At 44.6% G+C, this 26,896-nt stretch overlaps 1 protein-coding gene across 6 annotated transcripts in view; it reads left to right on the top strand.

The window, feature by feature from the left end:
- LOC138755852 (transcription initiation factor TFIID subunit 4-like) overlaps positions 1-26,896 on the top strand; it is a 161,503-nt gene that overhangs the window by 99,072 nt on the left and 35,535 nt on the right. For 4 of the 6 annotated variants that reach the window (XM_069922576.1, XM_069922577.1, XM_069922574.1 and 1 more), the window contains 2 exons: positions 3,903-3,959; positions 8,977-9,096. In XM_069922576.1, the coding sequence (XP_069778677.1) occupies positions 3,903-3,959; positions 8,977-9,096 (177 nt within the window). Of the gene's footprint in view, positions 1-3,902; positions 3,960-8,976; positions 9,097-13,942; positions 14,771-19,729; positions 19,822-26,896 lie in introns of those variants that run through there. The other 2 variants (XR_011352589.1, XM_069922575.1) reach the window with 2 other exon arrangements.

Raw genomic sequence — 26,896 nt, 5'->3', positions numbered from 1 at the left:
ACATCCCTGAGGATCTGTCCTGGGGCCTCCATGTCAATGCGATCACAAAGAAGGCTCGCCAGCAGCTGTACTTTGTGAGGAATTTGAGGAGATATGGTATTTCACCAAAGCCTCTTGCAAATTTCTACAGATGTACCATGGAGAGCATTATGGCTGGTTTCTTCACTCTCTGACATGGACCCAACAGGAAAAGGATACAGAAAGTTATGAACTTGGCTCATAGCATCACAGGCACCAGTCTTCACTCCATTCAGGACACTTGTAAGAGGTGGTGCCTTAACAAATCTGCCTCTGTCATCAAGGACCGTCACTTGGCCCTCTTCTCACTGCTACCATCAGGAAGGGGGTCCAGAAACCTGAGGAAAAGCACCCAATGGTACAAGGACGGCTTCTTCCCCTCCATCAGATGTCTGAATGAACTTACTTCTGAACTAATTTATTTACTTTGTGTAAAAATGTAATTTATCACAATATTTGCTTTGATACTCCTCTGCCTGCAGGTGTTGTGCCTTTGATCCATACACGCTTCTGCTTTCCCAAGTGGAAACAAAATCCAGGGCCACCGTTTGACAGGGGCTCCGTAGTGGCGATCAATATTGCAAAAGTCTCAATGCCATCTCCTCTGTCTCTTAGCCCGGGTGTAGGGTCTCGACCCAAAACGATGGGTGTCTATTTCCCACCCCAGTTGCTGCTTAACTGGCTGAGTTCCTCCAGCAGATTTGTTTCTCACAAATTTTTTTCAATTTAGAAATTTAGATGTACACCATGGGCTCTCAAGCCCATGCTGCCCTAATTACACCCAATCGATCTGCAACCCTGGGTACATTTTGAACGGTGGGAGGAAACCGGAGCACACAGAGGATACCCACGCAGACGCGAGAACAACGTCCAAACTCGGGATTTGAACCCAGGTCCCGATTCCTGGCGCTGTAACCACTACGTCAAGCATGCCGGTCCCCCGAAGCAGGGAATCTGGTTATATACTGTACCTGTGGTGGTTTGTGCGAGATTGCTGAGAGCAAATGGGCTGTCGTGTTTCTTGGATCACTAGTTATTTCTCTTCAGAAGTATTTAGAATAAAGAATATTACAGCACAGTACAGGTCCTTAAGCCCTCGATGTTGTCCCAACCTGTATATTCCAACCAAAAAATTACTAAATCCCCTTCCCCTGTTTGCTCCTGTGCCCTTCTTCCCTTATCCACCTATGACCTCCTGCCTTTGGGACCATGCTCATCCCCTTGCTCCTTCCTCCCCCACCCCCCCTCACCCAACCATTTTGTTAAGACGCCTGCTGACAGTTTTCCACACCTTGATGAAGGGCTCAAGACCAAAACATTGGTTCTGTATCTTTATCTTTGCTCTATAACGGACACTGTTTGACCTGCTGAGTTTCTCGGGCATTGTTTTTACTTCAGCCACAGTGTCTCCAGACTTTGGTGTTTTTCTTCTAAACCCTCCCCAACCCCCCCGTAACCCTCTATTTTTCTTTCATCCGTGGGCCTGTCTAAGAGTCTTTTAAATGCCCCGAATGTTCCAGCCTCCACCACCACCCCTGGCAAGGCCTTCCAGGCCCCCACCACTCTGTGTTTTAAAAAAAAATTACCCAGATGTCTCCCCTAAACATTCCTCCCTTCTCTTTTTACAGATGTCCTCTAGTGTTTGCTACTCCTGCTCTGGGGAAAAAGGTGCTGGTTGTCTACCTTATCTGTGCCTCTCAGAATTGTCTGTAGACCACTTTGAAACTACTTATGCCTGCAAGCAACCAGATCCAAGTCCGTCTGCTTGGACACTCTGAAACAAAAGCAGCACAATTTCAAGGTCACAACCCAGGAGCCTTGTTGGAGATGTTTGTCGTCTCATGAGAGGAATAGATTGGGTGACCGCACGGTCTTTTGTCAGAGCATGGGAATCCGTAATCGGAGGATGAAGTTTAAGATTGGGGAGGAGGGGTGGAGAGATTTAACAGGAACCTGAGGGGTAACTGTTCTCTCCCAGAGGGTGGTGGGTGTGTGGAACGGGCTGCCGGAGGAGGTGGTTGAAGCAGGCACTACTGCAACGTTTAAAGGAAAAATGGATAAGATGGGTTTAGAGCAGCCATTCTCAACCATTTTTGGGCTATGGCCCCCTTAGGACTCTGCTCCCATCAAGCTGTTGTTTTGTTGTTTCTTTATGTACTTTTTTTCCCGAACGTCAGTGTGGGAAAAGTTGGTACAATTTCCTGATGACTGGTGTTAAATCAGGAAACTTTTTTCAATCTTCAAATGACAGATTTGCTTTTTTTTAAAAAAAGAACCCATCTATGTAATTCACATAGCCTTGAGCAGTGATCTACATTCCATTGCTAGTTTGACCTATGACCAGATAAATAACATGGTTGATTCTCCTTGTGTGCAGGAAGCTATTTGAATTGTACCGAAAACAACAGCTTTATCAGCTGTGTCTCATTTGGTGAACAAATTAAAATCCATCTTGCCTTTCCTCATCAGGGTGGCAGTATGTGGCTGGGCCTGATATTGTCCAGATGTGGTTTGGCAGATCTCAGTTCCATAGGTTCTGTGCCTCGATACTGTAATGCTGCCACCATACTCTCTGTCTTGGGGTTTGTCTCGTGGGTTTTTAAAAACCTTTGGACAACATTAACAATCTTGAAGCAGATGCAGTGGCTTTCAAATCTTTTGCAAATATTTATTTCTTCAATTTATGTTTCTGCTTCCTGCATGCAGAATTTGTTTTAAATGTGTCGAAGACCGCACAAGGAGCAAGTTGCTGTGTGGGTAAACTGGAGCCCTAGTCGGGGGCTGGGGCTGATAATACAAGAAATTATGGCAGGAATAGACCACCTGGCCCGTCGAACCTGCTCCACTAAGATGAACGTGAACATGGCCATGAACTCGCTTACCTACCTCCCTGTTCCCCATAACCCTTCAATTCCCAGCTGTTCAAAAATCTGTTTTAAATGAATTTAACGAGGCCTCCTCCATGACTTCATTGGGCAGAGAATTCAGAATCAAAATTTATTGTCATAATTACATCTCACAAAATGTGTTGTTTTGCAGCAGCTAAAACAGGTACAAAATTGCTTGAAATTACATTTAAAAATAAAAATATATTATTAGTGCAAAAGCGAGGTAGTGTCTATGATTCATTGTCCATTCATCAATCTGACGGCAGAAGTGGTTTTTGTAACGTGGAGTGTGTGTCTTCAGGATCTCCTTCCTGAGGGTAGCAGTGTGAAGAGGGCATATCCTGGGTGGTGAGGGTTCTTGATGATGGAGGCTACTTTCTTGAGACACCGCCTCTTGTAGATGTCCTTAATTGAGTGAACACTAATGCCCATGATGGCACCGGCTGAATTCACAACTCTCTGTTGCTCTTTCCTGTCCTGTGTATTGGCACCTCCGTACCAGACAGTGATGCAACCAATCAGAGTGCTCTCCCGCAGTTCACCTGTAGAAGTTTGCAAGACTCTTCGGTGATGTACCGAATCTCCTCAAACTCCTCACGAAGTATAGGCGCTGGCGAGCCTTGTTCGTGATTGCATCGACATGGAGGCTTCAGTATAGATCTTCAGAGATGTTGACACCCAGGAATTTGACATTTTTAAACCCTTTTCACTGCTGACCCCTTGAAGAGGACTGGGATTCACTCGTCTGGGAGAAAGATCCTCCTCGTCTGTGTCAAATCGACTCCTCCAAATCTTTAGCCAATATCTGCGAGTGGAAACTCTCTCTCTCTGCTCTGACATTTATTTTCTTCATCTTGTTGCTATCCTGGGGTGTTTGAAAATAAATGTAAATTTGTCATATTATTCTGGTACATCTGAAATTGGAACATGGCGTTTATGGGAGAGGGGGGCAAATGCTGTAAATTTGATTGTTTTTTTTATTCTCTCAATCACTAGAGTCGAGCCAAGCATGAAGATCCTGAGCAACTTCGATTGAAACAAAGAGCCAAGGAGGTGAGAAACACAAATGCTTTAGGCAATTAATATTGCGGCCATAATAATGGTACAAAAACAACTTCTTCCCCTCCCCCATAAATTTTGATATTAATATCGACTTCCCTGGCTTTTGTTAAACTCCGCCCCCCCCCCACACCCTTCTTCCCCCATCGCCTTTCCCTACCTGTCTCTGCATTCCTTCTCCTTTCGTACAAACACGATAAATTCTTACCTTGTCCCTTATCGTTATCAGATTAACACCTTTTGTTGGTCCAGATTCCTCCCCCCCACCATTATTTGAATTCTGAGGTTTCCTGCTTCTGGCTTTATTCTGCTTATTCCTTGAAGAAGGGCTCAGGCCGGAATAATGACGTTGAAAACAGGCTGACGTTCTCCGGCATTTCGGAGTGTTTTTACATATGCTGCAGTCGCTGGGATCTTGAGCAAACAAATTTCTGGAGAGACTCAGTAGGCCAAGCAGCATCAATTGGTAGAAATGGTCAGTAAACATTTGCTTAAGACATAGCTGATCCATTTTCCCACTCAGCCTCACTGCTTGGCCTTTTCCCCATAACCTTTGATGCCCTGGTTCATCAAATCGTATCAATCTCTGCCTTAAATACCCCCAATGACCCGGCCTCTACAACTGCCCGTGTCCTTAAATTCCACAGATTCACCCCGCCCCCTCCCCCCCGCTCTGGCTGAAGAAATTCCTCTGCATCTCTGTCCTAAGCGGACGCCTTTTAGTCGTGAGGTTGTGCCCTCTTGTCCTAGACTTTCCCACCGTGGGAAACACCTACTCTGTCCACGCCTTTCAACATTCAAAATGTTTCAATGAGACCCCCCCCCCCCTTATTCTCCTAAATTCCATAGAGTACAAACCAAGAGCTGTCAAACATTCCTCATATAACTTTCATTCTCAGTATCATCTTTGTGAACCTCCACTGGATCCTTTCTAACTTCAGCACATCCTTTCTTAAATGAGGAGCCCAAAGCTGCTACTCACAATATTCTCAACCAGTGCCTTATAAGCCAGGTTGGCACCCTTTATCAAGATGACATAGAATAGGTTAAGTTACACAGAGTTGGGGGGGGGGAGGTGGGGGAGGAGGAGAAGCAGCTGGGGGGGAAGGACCATAAGACAGAGGAGTGCAGTTTGACGATTCAGCCCATCAAGGCTGTTCTGCCATTCTGTCATGGATGATTTACTATCCTTTTCAACCCTATTCTGATGCCTTCTCCCATCACCCTTGATTCCCTTCCCAATAAAGATTTCATCTGCCTTTTTTTGAATATCGCCACTGATGGCCTGTGGCAGCAAATTCCATGGATTCACCAGCCTCTGGGGCCCAATAGAATTGTGAGAGACAGGTAGAGGGAGAAATGATTAGGGAGGAGAGCAGTTGCAGAGACAAAAATGTCCAGAAGTGGGTAAAGATGAAATGAGAGCAGTGGGATAAGTGGGAGATGGGGACACCGAGGTGAGCTTGGCTTAACTTGCCTCCACACTGCTCCTCCTGTTATTTTTGCACCTTAAGGTTTTTTTTTGGACGCATCAATCTCCGGATATTCAGGTCAGGATTTGTTGCTGTTTTCTGTGGGGAGGTCAGAAGCCTTGGGCAAGGGCAGGAACTGCTGAAGGCAAGAGCGACTCGTGAGAAGCAAGGTCGTTCCAGCCAGGAAGGAGTGGGTGATTCTTTGCAGCCGTAGGCTGCCTTGGTCTTTTTTGAAGTTATCTTAACAACTCCAGCTTTGTGTTGTATAATTGAGAGATGAATTTAATTCTTGCATTAAAGTTCAGGATTTGTTATTTGGGAATATCACAATGGGTTATACATTTTAGTATAAATGCTCAGCCACAAACGAGCTTGCAGCTAACGTGGACATTACCCCTCCATAAATCTTCGTCCGCGAAGCCAAGCCAAAGAAAGAAGAATAATTCTTTAGCTCCAGGGTAGAACTGGGATTTAGTTGTAAATGGAAAAAGCCTCTGGCTTTTAATTTTCTAAACCCAGCAGTTTTTCCTCTCTCTCTCTCTCTCTCTCTCTCTCTCACTCTCTTCTATGATGGAGCCCTTGTTTCACACAGTTCATGTTTAGCTCTAGGGCTTTTGTATTTTGTAGCTTCGACTGGTTTAAACTTCCACCCCCAGAGGGTCCTGCGCAGCAACTGAAGAAGCCAACAAAAACGTTAATTTCATGCCTGCTCCTGATGCACTGTAGCCCACTTTTACATTTTTTTTCCCAATATCCATTTCCTGCCTGTGCTTGCTGGGAGGCAAATCTCCACTAATTGGACCCAATTTTAATTGAGCCTTAATATTGGAGCTCACTAGTGTTTGCCCCCCCCCTCCCCCGGCGGAGAGGGAATGGAAACAAATGAAAGTTCCCAACATGCTGTGTGTGAAATTTTTCACTTGACCTACAGATTATTTTCCCTGCTGAATAAATCATCAAGCTTGTTCGCATTTCATGATTAAAGATTTGACGACAGCCGCTTATAAAGACAATGCAAGTGTTTGAAAGCCAGGGAGCTGAAGAAATTAGTTTCCATGGACACCACCTCCATCACTAACACCAGTGCCCCCCAGCTAATGAAGCAACTTTTTTTTAAAGTAGCTGTTTCTGTTTCGATGTTCTCCATGGGAAGTGCAAGTCTCTGATGGAGAGCTTTCTTTTTAACTGGTTCTTCATTCGAGCAGCTCAGGCGCTTTGTCTCTTTATTCAAGGACTGCCCATTCTCTCCCTCTCTGAGCTTCCCGTGAACTGCCTTCCGCAAAACCCACGGCCACTTCAGACCTGTCCGGGAGGCTGATCGATTTATCCTTGCGCTAATTGGACGTTGTCAGGTTTCCCTCGGAACCTTACGCCTCTGACCTAAGGGGAAAGAGGGAGGGTTGGCAGTTTTGGCACAAAGTTCGGGTGTGGCCCTTGATGTCTTCAAGGCTTGATGTACCCTTTTGTTGAGTCTGAAACTTTAATGTCAGCAATCACAGTTTGCAAAGGATCTTGAGGGGAGGCATTTCCCCTCAATGGGGTATCCCACTCTCTCCCCAAGTTGATTTTGTAAGTCCAAAAGGGAATTCTAGATATCATAGGCAGGAAACTTGTAGAGTTGTAGATAAAAACCAGGCATGTAGATTTAATCCTGTTTCTCCTTCACAGTGCCAGGATAGTCACGAGTAACTTCGTACAACCATAGAACATTACAGTACAGGAACAGGCCCATCTAGTCTGTGCCAAACTATTACTCCCCCTGGTCTCACTGCCCTGTACCCCAACCATATTCATCCATACCCCTCCAATCCATGGAGATGTCCAAATTCTTCTTAAAAAATTTAAATTGAGCCCACATTCACCACTTCAGCTGGCAGCTCGTTCCACACCCCCACCATTCTCTATGTGAAGAAGTTCTCCTTCATGTTCCCCCTAAACTTTTCCCCTTTCACCCTTAACCCGTGTCCTCTGGTTTGTATCCCACCTACTTGCTGTGGAAAAAGCTGACCTACACTTACTCTATCTAGGCCCCTCATAATTTTAAATATCTCTCCCCTCATTCTTCTCCGCTCCAGGGAATAAAGTCCTAACCTGTTTAACCTTTCCCTGTAACTCAGTTCCTCGAGTCTGGACAATATCCTAGTAAATCTTCTCTGCATGCCTTCAATCTTTTACCTTTCTTGTAGTTCAGTGGCCAAAACTGCACACAGTACTCCAAATTTGGCCTCACCAATGTCTTATACAACTTTGCCATAACAACCCAACCCCTGTACTCAGTACTTTGATTTATGAAGGCCAATGTGCCAAAAGCTCTCTTTATAACCCATTCTCAATTGTTTCCCGTCAGCTCATCTTCACTGTCTCTTACCCATTAACGTCCCCTGGTTCTTCTGCCACATGCCAACATGAGATAACTTGCAGTGGATGTGGGAGGGCACAAGAACATCTGGTCAAAAGCTCAGCCTTCTCCCCCATAACGTTCAAAGTCCTGTCTAATCAACAACCTATCAATCTCTGCTTACATGCACCCAATGTCTTGGCCTCCACAACAGCCTGTTGTAAGGTAAAACATCATGAGATGGGACCGGAGAAGGAGTCACCCAGTACTAAGGAGTAACAGAATGCATCCTTGTACTTACAAGATAAGAGAGACATTGATGGATTGAGAGGCAGGAAGCTAGCAGGGAAAGGATAGCAACAGTTTTAGTCATTGGACAAGTAATGATATGATGATGTTCTAAGCATGTATCCAAGGGTATAAAAAATTACCATTTTGCTGATAACGGCAGAATGCATTCTCCGACTAACTTTGTTAGTCGCAAGTGTTACAATCCGGTAATAAAGAACAAAGAACCCTGATTTCGACTCAGCCTGGTGTTTGTCTCACTCATTCATGAACAAAGCAGACCTAACACTGTGCATTTACCATCCTCTGGCTGAAGAAATTCCTTCGCATCTCTGTTTTCAGCAGATGCCCTACGATCCTGAAATCCGAGTTCAAAGAAGCTAGATAAAGCTCAAGGGTGAAAGTGAACCAAACTCTTGGATGGAGGAAGATGCAATAGGCTCTTGGTGTACTGAGATTAATATAGACTCATTTTCAAGATTCAAGATTTCTTTATTGTCATATAATAAAAACAGAGCAATATTACACAAAATTTGCTTTAGTCTGCAGATTCGCCTTCGGCAGAAATTACCTGAAGCACCTCTTATACAGTCAGAGAAAGAAAAGCAAAAGAGAGTCCCCCCAGAGTCACTGAGTGTCCGTGGATTCGCCTGCAGCACTCCCGCAGCTGCACAAACCCCAGACCAGACCATCAACGATCCGAACTCCAGATCCAAATCCCCAACACGATCAAGAAACCTTCAGCGTCTACCCCAATGCCTGGTACCCCCTTCGGCCAGTCTCCAGTGGTCCGCTGCCTGGCGTGAATCCCTCGGCTGCTTTGCCAATTGACCTGATCCTGCCCTTTGTTTTAAAGTTGACATTTTCTGACAGTAGACATAATTTCTTTAAAAATTTTTCCTTTTTTCACCAGATGCAACAATTGGAGCTTGCCCAGCTGGCGCAGAGGGAAGCAAACCTTGCAGCGCTAGCAGCTATCGGACCAAGGAAAAGAAAAACGCCTGACTCGCCAAGTCTCGGAGCAGGAAGTGAGGTACAGGATGGCAATTGGTCCACCAGTTTTTGCAAGGCGACATCCTTTGATTAAAATCTTTGGTTTGCTTTTGTGCTATGTTCCTGTTCCTCAATAATTCCTAGAACCCTGCTATCTGTAATGGATCTGGAAGCCTAGTTCATGCGTTTGTCTAAAACAAAATCCATCTGCCATTTTTAATTGACTTTTTGGAATGACGAAAAATGAGAGGTTGTGGCGAATGATGTTTGCGTTCATACGCCATCATGTTTAAATAATAAGGCCATGCCTGAAGATGTCAGCCAGTGAAGAGAAGAGTGTTTATTACAGTGTTATCAGGCTTAATATAGACATACAACATGTGATCTGGCATCATGACTCCTGAAGTACTAATGACCTCATGACGTAGCCACATTGAGTAGGCCAGGGCTTCTCAGTAGACTTACACGTGCTGCTGAGTCACTGTGCCTTGTGGCTAGTTGCCAGTAGATAGGAGGCTGTTGTGTCTAGCCATCGCAAGACAGGAGCTTTTAGCGCTGGTTCTGCCCATTCCCTCCAAGCCTCACAGCTCTCCCCCAGAACCAGCGGTAAACGACCAACTGGCTCAGCGGTTCTGAATTAGTGCGGACATTCTGCCATAGAACCGAGCAGGGAGAGTGAAACCGACTTAATACAAACATCCAAGATGATGGGTGGACAGTCAGTGTCTTTTTCCTGGGGTGACAATAGCAAATGCACGAGGAAATCTGTGCAAGGTGAGGGGAGAAAATTTTAGGGGAGATGTCAGAGTTGAGTGTTTCTCTTTTAAAGGATGATGGGTGCATGGAATGCATTGCTGGGGTTGGTAGTGGAAGTTGGTACAATAAAGGACACCCAAAAGACTTAGATCGGCTCATGGGTGTAAGAAAAAAAGAGGGATTTTTTAAAGACATACTGCAGAGGAACAGGCCATTTCGGCCAATTAACCTGGTATGTTTTGAATAGTGGGAAGAAACCAGAGCCCCCGGGGAAAACCCACGCAGACATGGGGAGAGCGTACAAACTCCTCACAGACAGCACGGGATAAGAACCCCAATCCCGATCGCTGGTGCTGTAACGGTGCTGCACTAACGGCTGCACCATCCGTACTGCCTTAATGGCTATGGGTGTGAGGGAGGCAAGGTTTAAATTATTGTGGAGTAGGTTTCCATGGGTCAGTACAACATCATAGGCTATTATGGTCTATGGTCAATTTCACCAACATGTTTATACCTTCCTGTAGCCTAAGTCAACCCTCCACGTGGTCAACATCAATTTTCATGCCATCTGCAAACTTATTGGTCATCCCTCATACACAATCCACATTATCAATTGCAAGAGTTCCAGCGTCAATCCCTTTTGAACTCTGCTGGTTTCCAATCACAGAAGTGGCCCTCTCCCATCGCCATCTGTTGCCAACCAGTTTACCAACTCGGACTGGAACCCTTGGGCCTGACCTTTTGGACTAGGCCTCCATGTGGGGCCTTTGCTGCATTCAATTTACATAGCCCAGTCAGAACTGTGTGGTTGAATGAGATCGGCCCCCCTCGTACTTGTGGGATGCATTTTGTGTCCTTTTCTCTGAAGATAAAACTAAAGTAATTCTTTAATTGTTCAATATTTTTTCCTGTGATCAATTACAAAGGACCTGCATTTGTATTTGCTTTTCTTTTTTCCATACAGAAGCTTTACTGTCTTATTCTATACTCCTTGCAAGTTTACTGTTGCCGTATTGTCTTGGACAGTTTTGTTGAACTCAAACTGGCTCTCAGTTGTTTTTCAGTAACCTTGCAATGGTTAGTCTGTAGATCTCGCAAGCCATCTACCACCAATTTGCACCAATTATCCACTCCTGATATTTTGTTCTTTCCCTAAACTCCACCCAGAGTCTCTCACTTACCTGCAGATGAGGGACATTTCACATCTTTGGGATGAAGGAGGTTGCAGAGTTCAAATTCATTGTCATATTTATCCTATGGTGTGTGATGATGCCCCACAATTGGCGGTGGGTGGTCTGGAGCAAGAGCACAGTTAGTGTAGCAGTTGGTGCAGTGCCAGACATCAGGACCGGGGTTCGTCCATGGCCCACCTTGCCAATGGATCTTGATCTTATTGCAAACTCAGACATTTTTCGTCACTGTCCATTAAACAACCAGTGTTAGTGTTGCCTACAAATTGCCCAACCACGCAAATCATTAATATGGATAAACCCCAGTACCAACTGTACTGGGGTGGCAGGTTTAGCGTAGCGATTCACGCAATGCTCTTACAGCACCAGCGATTGGGACCAGGGTTAGAATCCCACGCTGTTTGTAAGAAATTAGCATGTTCTTCCCATATCTGTGTGGGCTCCTGTTTCCTGTCACCATTCAAAATGTACTGGAGATGGTTGGTCATTTGGGAGTAATTGGTGGAGTACGGACTCAAGGCCCAAAAGGTCCTGTTACCATGCTGTATGTCTAATTTTAAAGAGGTCACCACCTCAGAATACAAAAATATCTGTTTAAAACAGAGAAGAGGAGGAATTTCTTTTGCCGGGGGGGTGAGAGGTGAATATTTGGAATTTGTGACCGCAGGCCACAAGTCACTGGGTAGATTTTAAATGAAGATGAATCGGTTCTTGCTGTATGTGTCAAGGGTTATGGGGAGAAGGTAAGAGAATTGTGCTGAAAAGGAGAGTAAATCAACCACGATGGAATGGCGGGGCAGACTCGATGGGCCAAGCAGCCCCATTTGCTCCCATGTCTTATGCAGTGATGGAGATCAGTTAGACATCTCGCGAAGTAGAAGAAACAAGTCAGTGCAAAAGTGCGATTACTGTGAGAACAGTTGTTACAGAGCGAAAGGAGCATATTGGAACTGTTTGGAGGTTCATTCAGGTGCCCGATAACGGCAGTAACCAAACTGTTGAATCTATTGACACATGATCTCGTACTTGTGAATCTTCCTGACGGGATGGGTTAAAGCAGTGGTTCTCAACCTTTTTCCACTCACATACCACTTTAAATATTACCTATGCCATAGATGTTCTGTGATTAGTCAGGGATTGCTTAAGGTGAGATGTGGGTGGAAAGAAAAAGTTTGAAAATCACTGTTTTAATCGTCCCTCATTGACTCGTTATGTGCACGGTTTCAGATCTCCAAAGGAAATGGGCCAATTACAATTTTACTCAAGCAAAATATTTCATAACAATTGGGTCTTCCCTTCCCACTCACATCCCACCTTAAGCCATCCCTTGCTAATCACAGAGCACCGATGGCAGAGGGATTACTTAAAGTGGGACGTGAGTGGAAAGAAAAAGGTTGAAAACCACCGGGTTAAAGTATGTGACCGGGGTAGGACGTCTTCTAATGCGTTCCTGCTTTTTCAAGACAGTGGGAGTTTTGAATAGAGCTGATGGACGGGGGCATTGTGTGAATTAGCCTGAATCACATTCATGACCTTCTGCCATTTCTTTCTGGCAAGATTCCACACAATAAAGGGTTTAAAAATAATATTTAACGGCAGTATTATTGAGTGGTGGTTGTACGAGTCTTTAGAGTAAAATACAAAACTCTACAGATGCTGTGACTGTAGTAAAAACACAGAAATGTTGAAGGAACTCAGCAGGTCCGCATGGGCTCAGGCCTAAACGTCAGTAATATACTTTACCTCCTATGGACGCTGTGAGACCTGCTGAGTTCCTCCAGCATTTCTGTGTTTTTGCCTCAATGTCTGCAATGACTTTTGTGCTTTACCCCAGTTTCCCTCATTAACCAAGGCAAGGGATGTAGAAGCACTAAGGTCTTGGTGAAACAGAGCTGCGAAGGAATTTCTTGAGCCAGAGAGTGGTTAATCTGTGGAATTTGTTGCTGCAGGAGTGTCGTAGTTAACGCAACCCTAGTGCAGCGCCAGCGATCTGGGTTCAAATCCCCTGCTGTCTGTCAGGAATCTGTACACTCTCCCCATGTGCACCTGGGTTTCCTCTGGGTCTTCTGGTTTCCTCCCACCCTTCAAAACGAGAAGGGGTTGTAGATTAATTGGGTATTTGGGCTCGTGGGCCAGAAGAGCTGCTACTGCACTGAATCTTAAATTTACACTTTTAAATTTAAATAATTGACCTGCAACCCTTCAACGTTTTTGAAGGGTGCGTGGAAACCAGAGCACCCAAAGGCAACGGCCAACAGACCGCGCCAGATTCAAATCCCAGTCTGAATAATGGTCAGAAATGTTTCAGAAATATTCATGTTGAATTTTTTTCATTTGCTTGGAAGACCTGTTTGAGGATGAAACCAGGTTTACTGCCCTAAATATGTGAAATCTTCCAGTTATTTCAACCCTTCAAGGGCCATCTTCCTCCAGTGTTACTTGAGGAAATGTCCTTTCTCAGAATCAGCATTTATCATCCTGAGTGTGTGTCACGAAATTCGTTGTTTTGCGGCAGCATGGCAGGTGACAAAAATTACTATACACTTTTAAAAATATATAACTTAGTGCAAAAGAAGAGAATGTGAGGCTGTGCCCATTCAGAATTCTGATGGTGGGAGGGAAGAAGCAGTTCTTGTACTATTGGGTGCTCGTCTTCAGGTTCCTGGACCTCCTTCCTTTTTTTTTATTTTTTTATTTTTCACACCATAAACCACATTAACCATGATACACACTTTTTCCTTTTCACACATATACAGTGCCATTTTCTCCCCTCCCTCCCTCCTCCCATCCCACCCTCCCTACCTCCCCCCCCCCCGTCCATTTAAAGTACAAAATCTAGGATACATTAAACCAGTCAAACAATGTTGTCATTCAATAAAAATAAACAAGAAATTTCACTGAGTCAATTCTTTTCATTTCCTTCTCCTTTCGTTCATTTAGGTAGTGAATGTCCCCGGTAGGTTTTTGGACCTCCTTCCTGATGGTAGCAGCGTGAAGAGGGCATGGCATGAGTGGCGAGGGTCCTTCATGATGGAGGCAACTTTCTTGAGACACCATGTCTTGTGGATGTTCTCGATGGAATGAAGGCTAAGGCCCGTGATGGGGCTGGCTGAGTTCACAACCCTCTGTAGTCTTTTCCTGTCCTGTACATTGGCATCTCCAGACCAGACAGGGATGTATCCGGTCAGAACCACGGTTCACCTGTAGAAATTTGCAAGAGTCTTTACTGACATGATGAATCTCCTCATATTTTACATTGTGTTGCTGGATCTAACTTGAATTGACCAAAATCTTTTTGAACAGTACTTTAAAATTGCTGGAGAAACTCAGCAGGTCAAGCAGTAAACTTTATAGAGCAAAGATAAAGATACAGAATCAATGTTTTGGGCTTGAGCCCCTTCATCAAGGCGTGACAACTTGTAGGCAGGCACCCGAACAAAATGGTGAGTTGGGTCGGGGGAAGGGGCACGGTCCCACAGGCAGGAAGTAAACAATGCTGGAGAAACTCGGCAGATAAAGAAGTGTTCTTTATATAGCAAAGAGAGCGATGGTTTGGGATTGTCAAGCTTCAAGGTTCAAGACAAAGCATCCAAAATGAGATCTGGTAGATTGGCAAACCAAATTGAAAGAAGGTTCTGTTGATATGATTCAACTCTTCCATTTTGCACTTGTTCCTTTGTGTAATTTTCAGAATGGGAAATGGAACACAAAACTATTTCTGACCATTTTTGTTCTGGTAAAAATAACTAAATTATTCCTTTAAAAAATTGCTGTGCTCACATTGCAAGTGGATTTGGGTGACCTGGTTCTTGTGTGTGTTTGCCTCCTTTCTTGAGTTTTTTTAAAAATAACGTTAGATTCATTTTGGAATATATTTTCCTGGTGCTGTGGGATAGTCAATACCTTTGGCGGCTGCTCTTATGAAGGATGCCGGCTGTTCATTGCACATGTGAAAGTAGCTGACATAGACTGGAGCCAACTTAATGGCTTCTCCCAAGGCTTTCTATTTGTGTGGATGGATAGATAGGATAGGTTTAGAACAGCTATTCTCAACTTCTTTTTGGTTGACTCTGCTCACAGTTTATGGACCTCCCTTCCCTGTGAAGCAGTCAAGTTTTGATTTCTTCCATATTTCTCTCCTACTGACTACATTAAAAAAAAACCATGAAGAACATGTACGTTAAGTGAGGTGTAAAGAAAACAAGGCTTTAACTTCAATGTGCTATGGCCCTCGCAAGTGGGAAAGTATAAGGTCTCCATTGAGAATGACTGGCTGTGAAGGATATGGGCCAAAAGCTGGTGAGTGTAGATTTTTGGTTAGTGTGGGCAAGTTAGGCCGAAGGGCCTGTATGACTGACTTGCAATTGAATAGGGGTAAAAACACAAAAATCTGGAGAAACTCAACAGGTCAAACAGTGACCTTTAGGTAGCAAAGGTAAAAATAGATAACCGATGATTCAGGCTTGAGAGAATGTCAGCAGGCGTCCGAACAAAAATATTGGGGGGGGTGTGGCAAAGGCAGGAAATGATAGGTGGAGAAGGGATGGAGGGGACAGCCAGATCTTCCGAAATGTCTGCCTTCTTCCACAAACGTGGCTTCCCCTCCAACACCATCAACTCAGCTCTCATCCACATCTCCTCCATGTCCCACTCATCTGCCCTGGCCCCCGGCACAACAAACATTGAATCCCTGTCATCCTCAACTACCACCCCACCAGCCTCTGCATCCAACACATTATTCACCAGAATTTGTGTCATTTGCTACAAGATCTTACTGCCAGGCACATTTTTCCTTCTCCTCCACTCTTGTCCATAGGGACCACTTGCTCCGTGATTCTCTTGTTCACTTGTTTCCCCCCCCCCCCCCCCCCCGACACTTCCCCTTTGGCTGCAAGAGGTGAAACACTTGCCCCCACACCTCCTCCCTCTGTCATGGTCCGGGGCCCCAAACAGGCCTTTCACGTGAGGCCTTATTTACTCCACCTGGTGCTCCTTTTGTGGCCTTCTGTACATCAGAGTGCAGTCGCAGATTGCAAGTTCACTTCGCTCTGCTCCTCTACATGGTTCGCATAGTGACCTCCAAGTAACCAATCATTTCAATTCTGAGTCACATTCCCACACTCGCACGCCTGTTCATGGCCTTATGTACTATCCCACCCTGACCACCCGCAGATTGGAGGAACACCTTATTTTCCACCTGGGCGCTCTCCAGCAAGATGGCATTAACATCAACTTGTCTACTTTCTGCTAAACTTGCTCACCTTTTCTTTCCAGTCTTTCCAGTTCTCCCCCTCCCTTGCCCCTCCACTCACTCAACCATCCCTCCTCCCCTTGATTGCTGCTGTCCCCTTCCTCCCTTCTCCACCTATCATGTCCTGCTGTTGCCACCTCCCCTTCCCCTTATCTTTGTATCCGGACGCCCGCCAACATTCTCTCATACCTTGATGAAGGGCTTAAGCCCGAAACGTCGTTTATGTATCTTTACCTTTGCTGCCCTCTAAAGGACACTGTTTGACCTGCTGAGATTCTCCAGCTTTGTGTGCTTTGACTTCAACCACGGTAACTGCAGATTTTTCATGATTTACTTTTATAACATAACATAACAATTACAGCACGGAAACAGGCCATTAGGCCCTTCTAGTCTGCACCGAACCAAACACCCCTCTCTAGTCCCACCTCCCTGCACAATGCCCATAACCCTCCATCTTCTTCTCATCCATAGACCTGTCCAACCTTTTCTTAAATAATACAATTGACTCCGCCGCCACTATTTCTCCCGGAAGCTCATTCCACATGGCTACCACTCTCTGAGTCAAGAAGTTCCCCCTCATGTTACCTCTAAACCTCTGCCCCTTAATTCTTAACTCATGTCCTCTTGTTTTAATCTTTCCTCCTCTTAACGGAAATAGTCTATCCACATCCACTCTGTCTATCCCTTTCATAATCTTAAATACTTCTATCAAATCCCCTCTCAACCTTCTACGCTCCAAAGAATAAAGACCTAATCTTTCCAATCTCTCCCTATACTCTAGATGCTTAAACCCAGGTAACATTCTGGTCAACCTTCTCTGCTCTCTCTCCACTCTGTTTCTATCCTTCCTATAATTAGGCGACCAGAACTGCACACAGAACTCCAAATTAGGCCGCACCAACGTCTTCTACAATCTCAACATCACCTCCCAACTCCTATATTCCATGCAATGATTGATAAAGGCCAGCATACTAAAAGCCTTCTTCACCACCCTATTCACGTTTTTTCGCAAATGAATAGAGGTTGGTTGAAATTACTTGGCGCTGTTGAAATTTTGGATATTTCTTGCCTCAGCAAGGGTACACATCAATGCAACCACCTTCTCCAGCGCAGGGTTTCTTCTTCTGTATGCAGAGACACCAGTCACCTCACCTGATGCCTTGGTTTCTGAGACTGACCTCATTGTTTATTTTGTAGCATCTGTATTCAAAGTCTCTCTCCTATTCTTGATGCTGAATATTTACAGCAGTTTCTGTTCAAGTTTCTACACAAGTCCTCATGCAGGATAGCCTAAAGTTATACTTGTAGGTTGAGTCAGTGGTGAAGGTGGCAAATGCAATGTTGTCATGTATTTCATGGGGAATGGAATATAAGAGCAGGGATGTGATGTTGGGATTTATAAGGCCCTGGTGAGACCTCACGTGGAGGATTGTGAGCAGTTTTGGACTTATTTAAGAAAGAATGAGCTGATGTTAGAGAGGGGTCGCAAGGACAATTCCGGGAATGAAAGGGTGAGTGTTTGACAGGTCTTGGCCTGAACTAGTTGGAATTTAGGAGAATGAGAGGGGATCTCATTCTCCTAAAATGTTGAAAGGTGTGGACAGAGTAGATGTCGAAAGGTTGTTTCCCATGGTGGGAGAGTCTTCTAAGAGGGCACACCTTCAGGAATGAAGGCTGTCCGCTTAGAGCAGAGATGCGGAAGAATTTCTTCAGCCAGTGGGTGGTAAGTCTGTGGAATTTGTTGCCACAGGCAGTTGTGAAGGACAGGTCATTGGGTGTATTTAAGGCAGAGATTAATAGGTTCTTGGCATCAGAGATTTCGGGGAGAAGGCCGGGCAGTGGGGCTGAGCGGGGAAAATGGATCAGCTCATGATTAAATGGCGGGACAGACTCGATGGGCTGAATAGCCTATTTCTGCTCCAATGTGTAGTGGTCTTATGAATTACTGACGGCTCATGTTTCTTCTAACTAACGTTAATTCCCTCTCAGTTGACGAGCTACTCTTGAGAATTTGGGAACTAGTTTCTACTCCAGATGAATTCAGTCCTCCCACCTACTATTCTGGTCCATTGACCAGCTGGACCCTGATGGTAGATATATTTCCTTTCCTCTCCTTACCCAGTGATTAATATTAAAATCAGAGAATGTGTATATTTACCCAACGGGCTGCCAGCTTTCACTGCGTCTTCTGGAATTTTCATAACTTGATGCTTGGTATTTCTCTCCCATATTTATCATGAGACCTCGTGGTCAAAGAAAATTATTTTAAATCTTCATTAATTTTGTCAAGGATGTTTTGCATTTAATTGTTGGAAAGGCCAGGCGATTCTTGAGACCTGGCCATTGAAACTGAGTTGCTTTTTTAAAATCAACCTGTTAGTGTCACTCTTGATCTAACCTTGAAGATGAATCATTTGTCAGATTTGAACCACTGTTCTGAAATGTATCACATAGAGCCAGGATATCATGTGTGAATTTTCAGCGTTGCAGTTACAGCGCCAGTGACCCAGGTTCGAATCCAGAGCAAACTCTAAGGAGTTCTCCCTGTTACTGCGTGGGTTACCTCCCACATTCCAAAACCATACTCTGTTGGGTATAATTGGGCAGAACGGGCTCAAGGGCCGGAAGGGCCTGTTACCATGCTGTATCTCTAAATTAAAATTAAATTAATGTTGCTTTCAATATCATACTTGGAGCCATTTTGAACTGGGAGCCTCTTCGCAATGCAACAATACAACAAGTTGATCCCTTTGCTCGAGTTCCAATCAATATCAAAATGTGCAAATTCTTTTCATTGTGAAAGAGTTAATCGAGAAACCATTAACTGCACTTGCCAGAGGTCTGTTCCACATTTCTACTGCTCTGTGGGAAAATATTTTTTTTCTAATCTCTTCTCTTGCCTCAGGCCAACTAATTTTATATTCGTCCTCTAGTTCTGTGCGCTCAGTCCAAATTAAATAACCTGCTTACATCTACATTATCTGTGCCCCTCAGCATTCAAAAGACCTCTGTTGTCTTCTTCCCCCCCCCTCCCCCTCCAGTTTTATTTTTCAAATACCAAAGGGAAAATTACTTAGTTCCAACAGGGTTTTATCTTTTCCATAGTTTGGAACCCAAGTCTTGGAATTGTTATTTTTGAAAGCATGGTTGCTGGTAAGTGTACATCATTCAGCCCATCGAGGCTGCCTTGCCATTCAATCATGAGCTGAATTATTTTACCCCTCAGCCTGACTGTCTTTGATGCCCTGGCTAATCAAGAACCCTATCCATCTTTGGTTTTAATACACCACAGATTCATCATCCTCTGGCTGAATGTATTCCTCCGCATCTCCTGATCTAAATGGACCCCCTACTATCCTGCCTCTTCCACCCTGGGAAATAGCCTTTCCACATATACTCTGTCCATTCAAAATGCATTCTCCTAAATTCCAAGAGCTGTTCAACATTCCTCATCTTGTTGACCTTTTCCTTCCCAGAATCATCTTTGTGAACCACCTCTGAATGCTCTCCAATGACAGCACATCCTTTCTTAAACGAAGAGTCCAAAAGCTGCTCACGATATTCCCAGGTGAGGTCTCACCAGGGCTTGACAAAGCATCAGATTAGAATAAACTGCCTTAAATTATAGCAAATGATCTCCCATCCCAGATAGCTCAGTGGGTTATGTTGACAAGAATGCTTTTGAGGATCAGTAATTTGACCAGTATCAAACCTTTTTCAACAAGAATTCAAATGGAATATTGTGTATTTTGTATTCAAATTAGGTCTTTGTGGTTAAGAGTTTCTTTCAGTGTTCATTACTGATTCGTATTTGTCTGACACTTGCTCCTTGTCTTCCTCCCATATCTCTTGGTTTGAAACGTAATTAGTTATTGTAAACTGATGTGCGGTGGCTGGTCAAAGATATGGGGATGGGCGAAGATAGAATAAACAGGAATTTAGCAGGTCAGGCAACATCTCCTAGGATCTGTCCTGGAGCCTCCACGTTGATGCAATCACGAAGAAGGCTCGCCAGTGGCCATACTTTGTGAGGTATTTGAGGAGATTCGGTACATCACCAAAGACTCTCAAAAACATCTACAGGAGAGCATTCTGGTAGATTACATCACTGTCTGGTACAGAGGTGACAACGCTCAGGACATGAGAAAACTCCAAGGGTTGTTAACTCGGTCTGCGACATCATGGACACCAGACTTCACTCCATGGAGGAAATCTACAAGAGGTGGTGTCTTAAAAAAGTAGCCTCTACTTTCAAGGACCCCCATTACCCAGGGCGTGCCCTATTCACTCTGCTACCATCGGGGAAAAGGTTCAGGAGCCTAAAGGTGAGTACCCAGTGGCACAAGGACGGCTTCTTCCCCTCCGCCGTCAGATTCCTGAACGATGAATAATCCAAAGACACGGCCTTTACTTTGGCTTTTTCGTGCACTATTTTTATCTATTTTTTTTTATTTATATGAATGTTTGCCCTGTGATGCTGCCTCAAAGCAGCGAATTTTGTGACTTGTTCATGACAGTAAATTCTGGACAATGGAAGGAAATCGAACGTCATCATTTTGAGTCAGGAGCCTTTTTAGAGTCCCACCAGCTTCTCACGGTTTGCTAAAGATGTTGACGTGTGCAGTTTCTTCTGTTAATAGGGAGAGTGAGTAGATTGGTCTGAGAGTACGTGTTGCAGCATTCACATGGAAATGACGTATTCCCGACGTTTCAGGCCTGAACCTTTCCTCCTTTGAAAATCCATCCCCAATCTTTCTTGAGGGGCATGGCTTGGACATTGGGTATAATTTCCAGTAAATCATAAATCAAAAGACTGATGCTTGTAAAGTCAACGGGTTGGGAATAGCCAAAACATCAACTGCCTCTCAGGTCTACAATATTTTGAGAGGCATAGGTAAGGTGGGCAGCCAGTGCCTTTTTCCCTAGGCAGAAGTGGCCAACACCGGGGAACATATGTACAACATGAAAGGAGGAAGGTTTTGGAGAGCCATTGGGGGTGTTTTTTTTAAACACAGAGAGTGGTGGGTGTCTTGAATGCATTACCAGGGGTTGTGCTGAAGACTGGAACATTAGGGGCATTTAAGAGAGTCTTAGACACCTGAAGAAAAATACAGGGTTACAAGGTAGGAAGGGTTTAGTTTTTTTTTTGTAGGCACAACATTAAGGCCGAAGGGCCTGCCCTGTGCTATAATGTTCTCTGTTCTATTGCTTTTAGTGGATGTTGAGAAGTTCCTCCACCACTTCTCCAGCATCTGCAGACTTGTGTAACACAGATTGTACTGCTTTTATTGTTTTAAATCACTTCTACACTTCATTCTCTGTCCAAGTTGTAACCTGGTGCTCTAAGTCGGCCATTCTCAGCCTTTTTTCACTTGTGCCCCCACCCCCAGACTCTGCTCAAAGTTCCTTCCCTGTGAAGCAGTCCTGCTTTGGTTTCTTCCTTACTCTCCTATTGACTACATTTAAAACTTTAAAATGTTTGTCACGCGAGGTGGTAACAAGGCTTTTACTTCAATGTGCTGTGGCCCCCAGGGCCCCCTTTCAGAATGGCTGGTCCAAGTTGTTCAGTGCTCCAACGATTTGGGAATCTTCTTTCCTCTGGACCTCCTGCTGCTGTCACTAAGGTACTGTCCTTCAAACCTCCTGGGTTCTGCTTGTATTTGGCTTTGTATCTATTTGCTTTTGGTCCCCTGAGCCTTGCCGTGAATCTTAATACCACGTTCAAGGCCTAATGGAAATCTCTCTGTTGCGTCACCCATGTTCTAAATTTTAATTTAAAAATAACTTAGACATACAGCACAGTAATGGGCCCTTTCGGCACAAGTCCATGCTGCCCAATTAACCTACAATCCTGCTACGTTTTGAAGGGGAGGAGGAAACCCACACAGTAACAGTGTTGCACTAATCGCTATGTAATTTGGCTGCCCCTCTTCAAGTCACGTTCATTGTCATCTGAATACAACCCGACAAAACAGCATTCTCTCTGGTTCTTAGTGCAAAGCGTGCAGGCACACAACCAGACATAACATACATACAGACAAGTAAGACATAAGCAGGAAAAGTACTCCTTATACGCAAATAAATATCGTTTTGTACAAATGAGAGTCTTGGAGGGTCAGTGTGAGCAGTTCCTTTGATCGTTCAGCGTTCTCACTGTTCGTGGGAAGAAGAAAGCTAGAGACAAAATTGGTCCCTTAGAAAATCAGAGTGGAAAACTGTGTGTGGAACCTAGAGAAATGGGGGAGATATTGAACAGTTTCTTTTCTTCGGTATTCACTAAGGAGAAGGATATTGGGAGATGTGGGATAAAAAAAGCAAATTGGGTAAATATGGGGAATATAGAGAGTACAAAAGGTGTAGTTTTAAGGCTTTTGAAGAATATAAAGGTGGATAAGTCTCCGGGACCAGACGGGATCTTCCCCAGGACATTGAGAGAAGTGAAGGAGGAAATAGCAGAGGCTCTGGCGGTAATTTTTCAAATGTCATTAGATATGGGGATAGTGCCGGAGGATTGGCGCATTGCGCATGTGGTTCCGTTATTTAAAAAGGGTTCAAGGAGGAAACCTGGCAACTATCGGCCTGTAAGTTTGACGTCTGTGGTAGGTAAATTAATGGAGAAAATTCTTAGAGATAGTACTTATAAATATCTGGATAGACAGGGTCTGATCAGGAGCACTCAACATGGATTTGTGGGAGGAAGGTCATGTTTGACCAATCTGATTGAATTTTTTGAAGAGATGACTAGGAATGTGGATGAGGGTAGCGCAGTGGATGTTGTATATATGGACTTCAGTAAGGCCTTCGATAAGGTACCACATGGAAGGTTAGTTAGGAAGGTGCAGTCTTTAGGTATAAATTTTGAGATAGTCAAATGGATTGAACATTGGCTGAAAGGGAGAGGCCAGAGAGTGGTAGTGGATAATTGTCTGTCAGGTTGGAGGCCGGTGACCAGTGGTGTGCCTCAAGGATCTGTATTGGGCCCATTGTTGTTCGTTATATACATTAATAATCTAGATGATGGGGTGGTGAATTGGATTAGTAAATATGCAGACGATACTAAGATAGGTGGAATAGTGGATAATGAAGAAGGTTTTCAAGGATTGCAGAGGGATTTGGGCTGCTTAGAAAAGTGGGCTGAAAAATGGCAGATGGAATTTAATGCTGATAAGTGTGAGGTGCTTCATTTTGGTAAGAAGAATCAGAATAGGACATACGTGGTAAATGGGAGAGCATTGAGGAATACAGAAGAGCAGAAAGATTTAGGAGTAACGGTACATCGTTCCCTGAAGGTAGAAACTCACGTGAATAGGGTGGTGAAGAAGGCTTTTAGTATGCTGGCCTTTATCAATCATTGCATGGAATATAGGAGTTGGGAGGTGATGTTGAGATTGTAGAAGACGTTGGTGCGGCCTAATTTGGAGTTCTGTGTGCAGTTCTGGTCGCCTAATTATAGGAAGGATAGAAACAGAGTGGAGAGAGTGCAGAGAAGGTTTACCAGAATGTTGCCTGGGTTTAAGCATCTGGAGTATGGGGAGAGATTGGACAGATTGGGTCTTTATTCTTTGGAGCGTAGAAGGTTGAGAGGGGATTTGATAGAAGTATTTAAGATTATGAAAGGGATAGACAGAGTGGATGTGGATAGACTATTTCCGTTAAGAGGAGGAAAGATTAAAACAAGAGGACATGAGTTAAGAATTAAGGGGCAGAGGTTTAGAGGTAACATGAGGGGGAACTTCTTTACTCAGAGAGTGGTAGCTGTGTGGAATGATCTTCCGGGAGAAATAGTGGCGGCGGAGTCAATTGTATTATTTAAGAAAAGGTTGGACAGGTATATGGATGAGAAGAGGATGGAGGGTTATGGGCATTGTGCGGGGAGGTGGGATTAGAAGGGGGTGTTTGGTTCGGTGCGGACTAGAAGGGCCTAATGGCCTGTTTCCGTGCTGTAATTGTTATGTTATGTTAAGCTGTTCCTCAGCCTGGTGGGGGTGGCTCTGATCCTCCTGGATCTCTTCCCCGACGGGAGCAGCTGAAAGATGCTGTGTTCAGGGTTGAAGGGGTCCTCAGTGGTTTTGCGCGCCGTTGTCAGACAATGATCCTGGTAGATCACGTCGATGTGGGGGGGTGGGGGTGGGAGGAGATTCCATGATCCTCTCTGCCACTCTTGTGGTCCTGTGGATTGACCTCCGATCCAATTGCTACTTCAGGAAATGTGGTCATATTGTCCAAGTGTGACCTTCCTTTTAAAATCCATGCTGAGAACTTCACTATGGATTCTACTCATTTTACAATTGCATCTTTGAGTCAGAATTCCATTAAATGATTCCTGGCCAGATATTTGACAAAAACATTGGCATGCATTGAACAACTCTGGGGCATGGTAAAACACAACACCCAGTGAGGTACATATAAAAGCAGTTACTGTTCTGATCTAAGAAACTGAAGAACAAGATGACACTCTGTATCCCTCAGACAAGGCCATCTTCGCTCTGTCCTCATCAGTGACAGGGATCTCTCAGTGGCCAACCATTTCAATTCTGTTCTTCCTTCCCACATGTCTGACCATGACCTCACGTGCTGCCAAACCAAGGCCATCTGTAAATTGGAGGAACAGCACCTAATATTCCATCTGGGCACTCTCCAACCAGATGGCATTAATGCCAACTTCTCCGCTTTCTGCTAGCCTACTCCCCGTTCTCCCTCCCTCTCCTCCCTCTGTCTCCCTGCCCCCAGATCTCCACCCCCTTTCCCTCTCCACTCACAGAGCCATCCCTCCTCTCCCTATTTGTTGCTGTGCCCTCCCTCCCTCATCCACCTATTACCTCTTGCATAATAATGTTTGGGAGGTTTGGATTTGCAGGTGTTTGTGAGTACTCTGGTATGTTTAATTGCTTCTATAGTGCAGGTATAAGAGAGTTTGGCTTGCTTCTAAGCCTTTGATCACCTCTGGAGTCTGAGGTTGCCATTTTCCAACTTCAGGAACTGAGTTACAGGGAAAGGTTAAACAGGTTAGGACTTTAAAATCTAATTTTTCCAAGTGATGGCTATACATTTTCATGCTTCAGCCATTGTCAACCTTAAAAACGTAATTTGATACTTAGTCAACCTCAAAATCAAACTCAACTTTTTAACATCACCTAATAAAAACAATGTTGGGTCCATTGGTAATTGAATCTTTAAAACTTTCACTAAAAATTCCTTAAGCCATCTCCAAAAACGTTTAACCTTATCACATAACCAAGTTGAATGTAAAAAGGAGCCGACTTCTTTAAAACATCTAGAACATAAATCTGAAGAACTTAAATTTCTTTAATTTCTGAGGAGTTAAGTACAATTGATTCAAAAAATTATAATGAACTAACCCTATATCGAACATTAATAATCTTAGACATACTATCCGTACAAATAGATCTCCGATCATCGTGGTCGATTGTAATTCCCAGATCCTCTTCCCATTTCAATCTCGATTTTATGAATATCTAATTTAGGCATCTTACCTTGCAACAATTTATATATTTCAGAGATAAATTTATTTTTACCACCTTCCGTAAGTAATGTTCCAAAACTTGATGGTCTTGGTCATCTCAAAGTATGCCCAAAATTATCCAATAACAACACTTTACCTTCATAATAACATAAAAAGGGCATTGTGTGGCGGCATGCATCATAACACAGGCGAACTGGCTCCGCATTGTTACGGCCGTGGCTGGTGCCGCCAGGCGCGTCTTCTTCCGTGTTCAGGCGGGCCGTGCACATGCACTCAGCTGCACCATGATGTCACCGCCTGTGTGTGGGTGGGACTTACGGGCCACCTTATAAGGCTCCGCGCGGGCTTTTCAAAAATAAACCATTGGAAATGCAAGCGACTTACAGTGTGTAGTCTCATTTCACTTTCCTTAGTAGCTACGGCTACAATTGGTGACCCCGATGAGCCCAGACAATTCTGGACTCTACACCATGCAAGTTGCAGCAGTCAGCGCAGTGGGTTTGAAATTGCCAACCTTCTGGACGCTTCGCCCACGCAATTTCACCTCAGGCAGATTACCTCCGACTCGAGCTCCCTAGACCAAGAGACCGCAGCCAGAGTGAATGACCTGATACGTGACCCTCCAGAGGAAGGTAAATTCCCAACCCTCAAGAAACTCCTCCTGAGCACTTTCGGCCTGTCCAGGCAACAGCGGACGCCAGGCTCATGCACCTAGACAGTTTAGGAGACAGAGCACCATCCGCCCGTATGGATGAGATCCTCGCACTAGCAGAGGGCCACAAGCTGTGTCTCATATTTGAGCAGGCTTTCCTGGAATAGATGGTAGACGACTACAACTGCTGTTGGCGGACAAAGATTTCTCAGACCCATCCAAGGTCGCGGCCAGAGCAGACGTGGCACGCACAATACAAAAACGATTCTGCCATGAACCAATTGGCTCATTCCCATCTGGGTCAACAGACCGGGCCCTTCCCAAACAAAAGGCAACCGCGCCCCAGCAAACCAGGAGAGGCTCCGAAAACCAGCTGGTGTTTTTACCACCAGCACGAAAATGCAGACAGCTCTCCTCACTTTCGGAAAACGCCCTGGCCAGCTGCTGCTCATGGCAACAATGGCTGGCCACACCAATAGCCTATTGCACATCACCAACAAGGCTAGT

This window comes from Narcine bancroftii, chromosome 2 (genome assembly GCF_036971445.1).
Source record: "Narcine bancroftii isolate sNarBan1 chromosome 2, sNarBan1.hap1, whole genome shotgun sequence".
Classification (NCBI taxonomy): Eukaryota; Metazoa; Chordata; class Chondrichthyes; order Torpediniformes; family Narcinidae; genus Narcine; species Narcine bancroftii.
This window is presented reverse-complemented; position numbering and strand designations above follow the sequence as displayed.